This window comes from Homarus americanus, unplaced genomic scaffold (genome assembly GCF_018991925.1).
Source record: "Homarus americanus isolate GMGI-L3 unplaced genomic scaffold, GMGI_Hamer_2.0 scaffold19905, whole genome shotgun sequence".
NCBI classification, from domain to species: domain Eukaryota; kingdom Metazoa; phylum Arthropoda; class Malacostraca; order Decapoda; family Nephropidae; genus Homarus; species Homarus americanus.
Window position 1 is genome coordinate 50001 of NW_024736087.1, and position 11117 is coordinate 61117.

Sequence of the window (11117 nt, forward strand, 5' to 3'; positions counted from 1 at the left end):
AGTGAACGGTGAGGCGGTGTTATGTTCACGTGAAGGGTTGAGTTGTACACGAGCCACTGACCACCTCCCAGGCACCCCAGGAGCCTCCACGACACCCCAGGAGCCTCCACACACCCTCCACAACACACCCAGCCTCCACACACACCAGGACGCCCCCACAACACCCCCATTTCCACAACACCCAGGAGCCTCAACAACACCCGGACACCTCCAAACACCCCAGGACGCCTACAACACTCAGGAGCCTTCACAACACCCCAAGACGCCTCCACAACACCCCAGGAGCCTCAACAACACCCCAGGACGCCTCAGAAAGATCTCCACACAGCTCCGTCCACACACACGCACAAACACACACACACTAGCGCAATCTGTCGAGGGAGGTGATGAGAGAGACCTGACAGCTCCACTGCCTCTGTTGTGATAGCTGATCCTCCCCCCCCACCCACACCCACCCACACCCACACCCACACAACCAACCACATTTTTCGCCCACGTGTCATATCTCTTGGGACAGACACTTGGAGGAACGGATGATGGTTACTTTAGCAAACTCTGAAGACACTGCTACTAATTCGTTCTAGTTATTTTATATACACTAAACATTGTCTTGTGTGTTTAGTGGGCAGTTTAAATTAGTGCTGCTTCCTTCACCCAGACGAGCGAGAAAATGGCTAATAAATCATCGGGAGTTAATTAATGAGTGTGAGGAACGGGTAAGAAGGGCTAACCCTCCCCACCACTGACTGTACTTCAGTGAAGACAAGATTACTTTATTTTATCGTTGGCTGGCTGGGTCTCTGGTGGTGGTGTAGGGTGGTGATAGTGGTGGTGTGGTAGGTGTGATAGTGGTGGTGGTGTCAGGTGGTGATGGGTGTGTGTAGGGATGGTGGTGGTGGTGGTGTAGGGTGGTGATAGTGGTGGTGGTGTCAGGTGGTGATGGTGGTGGTGGGGTGATAGTGGGTGTAGTGATAGTGGTGGGGGGTGTAGGGTGGTGATAGTGGTGGTGGTGTAGTATAGTGGTGGTGTAGGTGGTGATAGTGGTGGGGGTAGTGGTGATAGTGGTGGTGGTGTAGGGGGTGATACTGGTGGTGGTGGTGGTTGGGGGGGATAGTGGTGAGTGGTGATGATAGCCTGAACAAGATAACAGTGTGAATTTCTCTAGTCTAATAATATGGTGATAAGAAGGTGAAGTTGTTACTTGATTATAACACACACCTGTTCATCCTCCTACACAAGTGACACCTGGCACTGTACATGACACCTGACACTGTACATGACACCTGACACTGTGCATGACACCTGACACTGTACATGACACCTGTGAACGTTTATGACACTTGGCACTGTACAGATGCTTGTTCAGAAAAGTTAATAGTTATAATACATACATACATACATACATACATACATACATACATACATACATACATACATACATATACCTTAAAAATAAATAACAAAAAGTAAGGAGAAACAGAACAGAAGACAGACAGGCAGACAGACAGACAGACAGACAGACAGAGACAGACAGACAGACAGACAGACAGACAGAGACAGACAGACAGACAGACAGACAGACAGAGAGAGACAGACAGACAAGACAGACAGACAGAGACAGACAGACAGACAGACAGACAGACAGAGAGACAGAGACAGACAGACAGACAGACACAGACACAGACATAAGCGACAGGTAGAGAGACAGAACATGATTGACACGTACATAACACCTGGCAAGATAACACAGGTATTAATCACAATTACCTGACACTGTTGGCCAATTTACCTGTGATAGTGAAGATATCTTGACAACTACACTTGGTACAAACCCATTATTTTGTTTACCATTGTTTATATACCTGTAGGTTACCTGTGTGTACCTGTGTATACCTGTACTGTTGATGTATATCACAGTATACTTTATATGTATACGTTGACCCGACCCGACCTGACCTGACCCGACCTGACCTGGACCTGACCTGACCCGACCTGACCCGACCCGACCCGACCCGACCTGACCCGAAGGACTTTAAGATGCATAGTTCAAATACACACAATTAAGATCGAGTCTCTGTGTTAATCCGTCGCCATAACTTAATCAAACAAGCTGGGTTAAGATACGTTCTCCTGTACCTAACCTAACCTAATCTAATCTAACCAAGCTTACTAGTATTTGAGGGTGTAGTGGTAGGTGACTTCCCACCACACAATGTGATATGGGTGTAGGGTGTAGGCGGGTGTGTAGTGAAGCTTACGAGATGGACATTGGATGGAGGGGAGGTTTGTGTGTGTGTGTGTGTGTGTGTGTGTGTGTGTGTGTGTGTGTGTGTGACCCAGGGCAAGGAGAGACTATGATGTTCATTAAGCAGATAGATCCAGACCTGAGCAGCCAGCCTCTTAATGTAGTGTGTGTGGTGTGGCTGGCTCACACCCCTGCCACACTCTGCCACCACCCTGCCACCTCCGCCAACACTTACCACCCCTGCCACACCCTGACACTCCTTCGCACCCTGTCACCCTGGATAGCTCAACCCTCTACCACCCCACACTCCCCCCCCCTCCGCTCTAGTGCCATCCTGAAGTAGTGTCAAGTGCCGAGATCACAGGGAGTCAACACAGTGCCACCCTCTTTAACAACGTCATTAGATTGCCGGTGGTGGTTAGACCTTCTAGACCACCTCAAGATGATGACCTAAACGTAACCCAACCAAACCAAACCAAACTTTAACCTAACCTAATTAACCAATACCTTACCTTACCTTACCTTACCTTACCTTACCTCACCTCCAGGTGGGAACAAGGTGCACTGATACATACGTAATGAAAAATGTCAAAAAAGTAATAATTGAGGAAGAAAAGGAAGAAAATAAGGAATAAAGAAAGAAGAAGAGGAAGAAAATAGGGAAGAAAGAAAGAGAAGAATCAGGAGGAAGAGAAGGAAGGGAGTGGGCGGGGCTTGTTGTGTGAGACGACCACATATATAACTTACAATGTTTCTTAATTGAATAGTGTAGAAGGTGTGTGTGTGTGTGTGTGTGTGTGTGTGTGTGTGTGTGTGTGTGTGTGTGTGTGTGTGTGTGTGTGTGTGTGTGTTTACGTCCGTGTATGTTTGTGTGTGTACAAGTGATGTATACGGATGTGAATGTGTGTGTGTGTCTGTTTGAGGTAATGTCTACCCAGGCAAATATAAGCTGAGAATTTGGGGGTCAAATATTCATCATGGAATTTGTGTGGTAGTGGTGGCTGTGGTGTGGCTGTGGTAGTGGTGGTGTGACTGTGGTAGTGGTGGTGTGGTAGGTGTGACTGTGGCAATAGTGTAGTGTGGTAGTGTGTGTGGCTGTGGTAGTGGTGGTGTGGTTGTAGTGGTGGTCTGTAGTAGTGGTGTGGTAGGGGTGTAGCTGTGGTAATAGTGGTAGTGTGGTAGTGGTGGTGGAGCTGTGGGTAATAGTGGTAGTGTGGTAGTGGTGGTTGCAATAGTGGTAGTTGTGGTGGCTGTGGTAATAGTGGTGGTGAAGGTGGTAGCTGTGGTAGTGGAGGTGGTAGTGGTGGTGTGGCTGTGGCAATAGTGGTGGTAGTGTGGTAGTGGTGGTAGCTGTGGTGGTGGTGGTGTAGCTGTGGTGTGGTGGGGCTGTGGTTAGGTGGTAGGTGGTAGTGGTGGTAGCAGTGGTGGTGTAGCTGTGGTAGTGGTGGTCAGTGGTGTGGTGGCTGTGGGTATAGTGGTAGTGTGGAGGTGTGGTGGTGTTGGTGGTGTAGCTGTGGTAGTGGTGGTGTGGTAGTGTGACTGTAGTGGTGTGGCTGTAGGGTGTAGTGGTGGTAGCTGTGTAGTGGTGTGACTGTGGTAGTGGTGTGGCTGTGGTAATAGTGGTAGTGGTGGTGTAGCTGTGGTAGTAGTGGTGTGACTGTGGTAGTAGTGGTGTGACTGTGGTGGTAGTGGTGTGGCTGTGGTAGTGTGGCGGCGGCTGCACCATTACCCTCCTACGTTAGTAATGTGACCTGATATATCACCTGTCCATTAACACGAAGGTTCACCTGGTCAACATGAAGTAATCAATACCTGGTGAATGTTTGTTTAGTGTGCTCACGGGCTGTACCTGTATATATAAACTAATATATATATAAACGTAAGAGAAAGTCGCTTATAAATTATGTGTTTTTTCCTATAATAATAACAACAACAACAATAACCAAATAACAACAATAACAATAATACAGTGTGTGACAGGACGGGTGTGTAGTTATGTCGTCTGCCTCTAACTAGTAATAAACCCAATACGTCACATGAGTGCTTGAAGGTCTCTAATGGGCAGGTGTGTGTCAGTTGCCTCTGTAAGCATTCAATGTAAGGGGTTAAGACATCATAATTATTCATTTTACTAATTCTTTCTAATCAATTAAGTCGTTTTTCTTATAGTTTAACGTTTATGATACTACTTAACCTATAAATCATGCTATAATATGTATCTTAAGCGTATAAATGATAAGAATATGCGTAACATCACCAGCAAAACAGTTAGGCTCGTTACCCCTCTGCCATTCTCTCTCTTAAAGATAACATCGTCAACATCCACCATATACAATGTTGAGAGAAGTACCAAGAGCAAGATGGCCGACTTTATTTATTTATTTATTTAACAGTTCCTTTCGGTTCTTCAAAGTTAGATTTGTTTTTAGGCTTAGTCAAATTTGTTCTGTCGTTTGATAATTAAATAGTTCAGTTGTCTCTAATATATGGAAGGTTCACAGTATTGGAACACGAGCCGCACACATACCAGTACCGAGAAAGTCTTATAAATCTTTTTTAATCTTTAAATTAAAAACTGAAGTAAACAGTTTTAAGACCTTTTTAGGAAACTTGGTAATCTTTCTTCATCCTCTTTAAGACCTGTTGGGTAAGACCACAGCTGAGGTGGTCTGTTTACCGGAACAACATCCATTCGTCTATATTTTATCCCTTGTTGATTTGACTGAATTAATTAATTATTTTTATGTTTATTTTAAAGAATTTTCTATATAATTGTGCACTGGTATTATTTTTTTTTTCTGTTGATTTATTTTCTAGAATGTGTTGGAGGTTTGTTTGTTGTTGTCTTGTGTTTACGTTCGTGTAGGCGACGGAGACTTGATCCGGATTTGTATTGGGGATATAGCTATTGTGACGTAATTGGGTGAAGGCGGGGCTAAAACGATGGCGTCATGGGGCTTGAAACTATGACGTCAGACCCGCCGAGGTATTTCCCGTTATTGTGTGGCTCTCGCTGCAGTAGCCACGCCCACACGCCCTCTGCCACGCCTGTAGATACGGAGACTCTTTGTGCCACGCCTGTAGTCACGATCACACGCCCTCTACCACGCCCACGTCTCCTTTACGCCTGTACACCACGCCCCTAACCTAACCCTCGTCCCATTTAACACCAAGTTGCCAAATCAATAGGTGAACAAAGCTGGGGCTTAATCTTTGATCCGTCGATATCTACGCCATTATTTCGACGGAAGAAAAGAAAAGTGAAGATAAGAGAAAATATTTACGAGTTTTACTTCTATTAAGGTGAGATTTACGAGGTAGTTCATTATTAACGTCAGATGCAGTGAGGCTTACCTGGTGAGATGTATGACCCAATATATTTGTTGGGGTAGGGTTAGGTTAGATCAGGTCAGGTCAGTTGTGTTGAGGACAGGTCGGGTTAGGTCAGGTTAGATCAGGTCAGGTTAGGTTAGGTTAGATCAGGTCAGTCAGGTCAGGTTAGGTTAGGTTGGGGACAGGACAGGTTAGGTAGTTAGATCAGGTGGTCAGTTAGGTTGAGGACAGGTCGGGTTAGGTCAGGTTAGATCAGGTCAGGTTAGGTTAGGTTAGGTTGACAGGTCAGGTTAGATCAGGTCAATGACAGGTTAGGAAGGTTGGAGGACAGGTCGGGTTAGGTTAGTTAGATCAGGCTGAGTCAGGTTAGTTAGGTTAGGTTAGGTTGAAGACAGGTCAGGTTAGATCAGGCAGGTCAGACAGGTTAGGTAGGTTGAGGACAGGTCAGAGTTTAAGTATCACCACTACAGCTGCTGGGGATCAAAGAGAGAATGATATTAATCTTTCTATTTTTCCTTTCTAGTAATCAACGAGGAGGCTAAGGGGGGGGAGGAGGGGGGGGAGTAGGGGGTGAGGGGAGGAGTGAGAGGGACTGGTAGAGAGTGAGGGAAAGGGCAGGAGGAGAGAGAGGAGAGAGAGAAGAAGAAGAGAGAGAGAGAGAGAGTGGTTCACTTACACTGGTATAAATCCACGTAAATCCACACACAGGAGATTTATAGTACCGATAGATGGCCTGCTGTTGTCTGGCCTGTTCCTGTATGGCCTGCTGTTGTCTGCCACTTGTGTGGCCTGCTGTTGTTTGACCTGCAGTTTTCCATTCTTATGTACCTAACCTAACCTAACGCTAACCTAACCTAACAGTACTGACAGAGAGACAGACAGACATGATACAGAGAGATACACAGACAGACAGTACAGACAGGCACACACAGACAGACAGCAGACAGACAGGCCACACACAGCAAGTACACACACACACACACACAGACAGTACACACACACACACAAACAGACAGTACAGACAGGCACACACAGACAGGTATCTTTTGGTGTTGTTGAGAGGGCAGTACTCAGAAGCCCTGTACAGTACTGTGGGGTCATTATCAGTCATTAACCTCCATGTACTTTATACCGGCTGCTACTACACACACACACACACACACCTGGAGTAGTCGTGTGTGTGTGTGTGTGTGTGTGTGTGTGAGTAACTGAGTGAGAGTGAGTGGGAGTGAGTGTGAGTGGCTGTACTCTCAGACACACACACACTCAAGGTCTTGGTTCCCCCGCCCCCCCCCCACACTCCTGTAGAGGATGTTCTTGCATTATCAGTGTTGCCACATCAGCCTCAGAGGTCTTCCCGACATCCTTTGTTACCAGATTAGAGTTTCATCTTCAACAACACTCTCCCACCCTCCCCCACCACCACCACCACCACCACAGCATCTCCACCACCACCACAGCATCTCCACCACCACCACAGTATCTCCACCCCCACCACCATCACCACAGCATCTCCACCACCATACCATCTTTGTGTGTGTGTGTGTGTGTGTGTGTGTGTGTGTGTGTGTGTGTGTGTTTTAAGGTACTACACGGCAACTCTAACCTAACCAAGCCAGTGTTGAGAGATAAGCCACTATCAAGACCCAAGGTTGGAGGAGAGTCTCTCAGTTAACCTGCCTGAAGCACCTACACTAAACCTCCCTTCCTCGCCCCCTAGCTGCCTCCTCCTCCTCCTCTACAGACACACACACATACCTGGTCGTCTTCTCACCTGTAAGCATCCTCAACCACAGGACTTGCACCTCCTACCTCCTCCTCCTGCTGCCTCACCTGTACGTCTCACCTGTGCATCTCACCTGTTGTTGTTGTGATCAGCTTAGTGAGTACGTCCATAATCAGCTGTCGTGACGTGTGATCAGCTGTGTTTTTATTTATAATCAGCTGTTTGTGTTTACTTACAGCTGTTTGTCGTGTATAAAAGTGACCGCAGTTGTAATTTAAGACTTATAGTGATGTGTTTATGGTTTATAAGTGAGATAATGGGACTAATGATCACCTCCCTAATAGTGTGTGTTGGTGTTAGAGCACCTGTGTGATTATGGTGGTGGTGAGTGTGTGGTGTTGTGATGGTGTTGAGTATTGTTGTTGTTGTTGTTATTAGCGTTGTTCCTCTTCTTCAGGCAACAACAGGACGATGGCGGTCAAGAAAGGCGCCCCCACCAGTAATGGCTCGCCCGTCCACTACTTCCTACCCTACCTGGTGTCCGTGGCGGCGTCCTTAGTGTGGTACGTGCCGGCAGAGGTACCGTCGTTGGTGGGGATGGTGTTAAAGTGTGTGCCTATAGTGTGCCTGAAGGTGTTCCTGGTGGTGCTGGAGAGGGGCAGACGGGAGGCCAACCTGGGTCTTGTGGCGCTCATCTTCTCTGTCATCGGTGACGCTTGCCTGGTGAGTGTGCCTTACCTCATGATTACACCTGGTGATTAAACAACCTGTCTTTACCTGTGGGGTTAGGTTAGGTTAGTCTCTCTCTCTCAGGTGTTATAGTCGTCTCATAACACGTAGTCTCTCCCTCTCTCAGGCGTGGCCAGAGGACCTGTTTCTGGTTGGTCTGGCGTTCTTCGGGTTGGCACAGATCACCTACATCGTCGCCTTCGGGTTCAGTAAGGTGAGCTGGGTGGTGGGGACGGCACTACATGGAGGTAACCTGCTGGTGATGATGGCCATACTACCTGGACTACCTGACGCTGTTATGAAGATCGCTCTTACCTTCTACTCCTTCGTCCTCGTCACCATGATCTGGCGCGCCATGGACAGGTAAGTCAGTCACACCTGTTGTAGTAGACTCACCTGTGTTGACGATAATAATACCGTAGTAGTAGTAGTAGTAGTAGTGGTAATAATAATAATAATAATAATAATAATAATAATAATAATAATAATAATAATAATAATAACACTTACCTTGCTCATATAGTTAACTAATTAGAACAGGTAATAAAAGCAATACACATCATTACCTGTCATAGTGTTCAGTCATTGTTGTTTACTCACGGTGACCAAACAGCTGATAGTACTGTCGTGGTCGAGTACTGCCGTCAACAAGGTCACTCTCTCTCTGTCCCTCACAACAACTTATTATAGGGGGGGGGGGCGTGTCTGGGGGAGTGGGCGGGGCTTAGTGACGTCATGATGGCTTCTTGGTAAACAAACACTTCACCTCCCTACTTTCTCTACCTCTCCCTTCACCTTACCAATTTATCCCCTTCTCCATACTCCCTTATTCTGCCCCCTCCTCAGCTGTCCCCCACTCCTTTCCCTTTCCTTCTCCCCTCTCACCTACTCCCCGACCCCTCCCTCCCCTCCCTGTGTTGCTGTAGTGAGGGAATTAACATCAACATCTCGTTTTTTATTCACAAGTTACCAATTACCTGGAGTGAACTGAGGGTGTGGTGTGAGGGTGTGGTGTGAGGGTGTGGTGTAAGGGTGTGGTGTGAGGGTGTGGTATAAGAGTGTGGTGGTGGTGTGGTGTAAGTGTGTAATGTGAAACAGGTAGAGAGAGAGAGATCCCTTGGTCAATCCTTCCGCGCCCCGCCCCTCTCACCTGTATGTGTGGCCCTCCAGAGCTCGCCTGAGGAAGGACCTACCAGCTGAGAGACGCCTGTGTACTGCTGCAGGAGCCGTCATCTTCGTGATCTCTGACGTAAGTATCGCGGTGCTGCAGGTGGGTCGTCTGATGCCTCGTGTCTACTGTGAGTTCATCGTCCTCTCCACCTACTACACCGCCCAGTTCCTCCTCGTGTTGGGGGCCGCTCAAACCTTCTGGGCTCGTCGAACTCCCGTGTTCAAGGTGAAGTAACTCTCTCCTCGTCTCAACTCTGGCTGTACACGTCACTGAACACGTCATTGATCACGTCATTGGCTGTACACGTCACTGAACCCTAGCTGAACACATCATTGGCTGCACACGTCACTGAACCCTGGCTGAACACGTCACTGAACACGTCACTGACTGGAGAGGTGAAGTAAGTTTGTTGTATATGATGACATTTTAGTTAGTTATATGAGTTAGTAGATTTGACCTCACATGAGTGTAGCTATATTCTGTGACCTTGTTTATCAAAGTTATATGTAGCCATTTTTTGTATATGTGTATTTAAAATTTATAAGCTGAAACAAACATTCCAGGTGTGTAAAAATAGTTACCTGTTAATTGATTTGTTAATTTCAGGTAATAAAAACAGTTAGAAATTTATTGATATATTTTTTTACCATAAATAAACACAATTCACCTGAAGATTAGACATCCTAACGCTACCTGGGGGATTAGGTTAGGTTAGCATTGTGGTAATTAAGCATCAGGTGAAATAAGCTAGAGTGTCTAACCTACAGGTGAACCTTATATACAGCCAACACACCTGTAACACACCTGTAACCTGACCTACTGGACCGTGGTGTAATATGCTGTAACCTAGCAACATTTATCACTAGCAGGTAATAGTTGTGTCATCAATGTTTATTTGACGCCCTGATGCTGCTAGTGTCCGTATGAGTGAAAGGCTAATATTTACCTCCTGACGCACTCACACACTCTCACACACTTTAACACACTTTAACTCTCACACACCTTCACACATCTGGCTCTTGTGATTATATATCCTTAAGTAATATTAAAGTTACTTACATATATACAAAAACAACTTGACATTTTTTTCTTAATTGTGTCAAGTGACTTAAATAAACCTTTAAGTTGTTTCTGTGGTCATTATGTGAATTAAAGTGATTAGATAATTAAGGTATTCATGTCAGGTAATGAAGGAACCACACCTGTTCTATTGGGCCCCAGTCCTATTGGGCCCCTGTCCTAATAGGCTGAAGTTTTACTTAATTTGACCATTAGGACTATTAGGGTTGAACTGTTAATTGTAATGGTTGAGATGTTGGTACTACTACTAACACACACACACACACACACACACACACACACACACACACTACTGCACTGGATTTAACCGGTGTGTGTATGTGTGTGTGTATGTGTGTGTGTGTGTGTGTGTGTGTGTGTGTGTGTGTGTGTGTGTGTTATATCAGTAAACAACACGGCCTTGTCCTCAGTAGTGATGATAACATCCTCTCTGATAGTGATGCCTGACGCGTGTGTGTGTGTGTGTGTGTGTGTGTGTGTGGAAACAAAACCCATATACACCAATAATGACCTGCACGACCTCCTCCCCTCCTCCACCTCCCCTTCCCTTCCCCCTCCTCCCTTTCCCTCCCCTCTCTCCCCCCCTACCCCCCACCACCCCACCCATAGCTCCAAAAACAATAATATACCCATAAAACACACACACACACACACACACACACACACACACACACACACACACACACACACACACACATAGGATATATATTAAAAAAATAAAAAATTAATTGCAAAGGGTTGATATTGTTGCCATGGTGACGGTACAGGTGGACTCGTTACGGATAATTACCTGTGTACCGCCGGCTATTTTTGTCCAATGAGAGTTAATTAGA

The 11117-nt window shown here is 46.3% G+C and overlaps 1 protein-coding gene across 3 annotated transcripts; it reads left to right on the plus strand.

The window, feature by feature from the left end:
- The first annotated feature begins 7196 nt into the window (after positions 1-7196).
- Positions 7197-9834, plus strand: LOC121871928 (lysoplasmalogenase-like). Of its 3 annotated transcripts, none has more exons than XM_042374529.1 (4): positions 7197-7464; positions 7762-8027; positions 8161-8396; positions 9204-9834. In XM_042374529.1, the coding sequence occupies exons 2-4, from the start codon at positions 7776-7778 to the stop codon at positions 9436-9438; spliced, it is 723 nt and encodes a 240-aa protein (XP_042230463.1). In that variant the 5' UTR covers positions 7197-7464; positions 7762-7775; the 3' UTR covers positions 9439-9834. The 3 variants fall into 3 exon arrangements, with proteins under 3 accessions (XP_042230463.1, XP_042230462.1, XP_042230464.1); XM_042374528.1 differs by having other exon boundaries at positions 7197-7460; XM_042374530.1 differs by having other exon boundaries at positions 7197-7413.
- Positions 9835-11117: the final 1283 nt, after the last annotated feature.

Bases quoted from the DNA above. Each gene is read 5' to 3' on its own strand.
- LOC121871928 (XM_042374529.1), top strand. From the start codon at position 7,776: ATGGCGGTCAAGAAAGGCGCCCCCACCAGTAATGGCTCGCCCGTCCAC. The intron at 8,028-8,160 runs GTGAGTGTGCCT...TCCCTCTCTCAG, and splicing joins TCATCGGTGACGCTTGCCTG to GCGTGGCCAGAGGACCTGTT. The intron at 8,397-9,203 runs GTAAGTCAGTCA...GTGGCCCTCCAG, and splicing joins ATCTGGCGCGCCATGGACAG to AGCTCGCCTGAGGAAGGACC.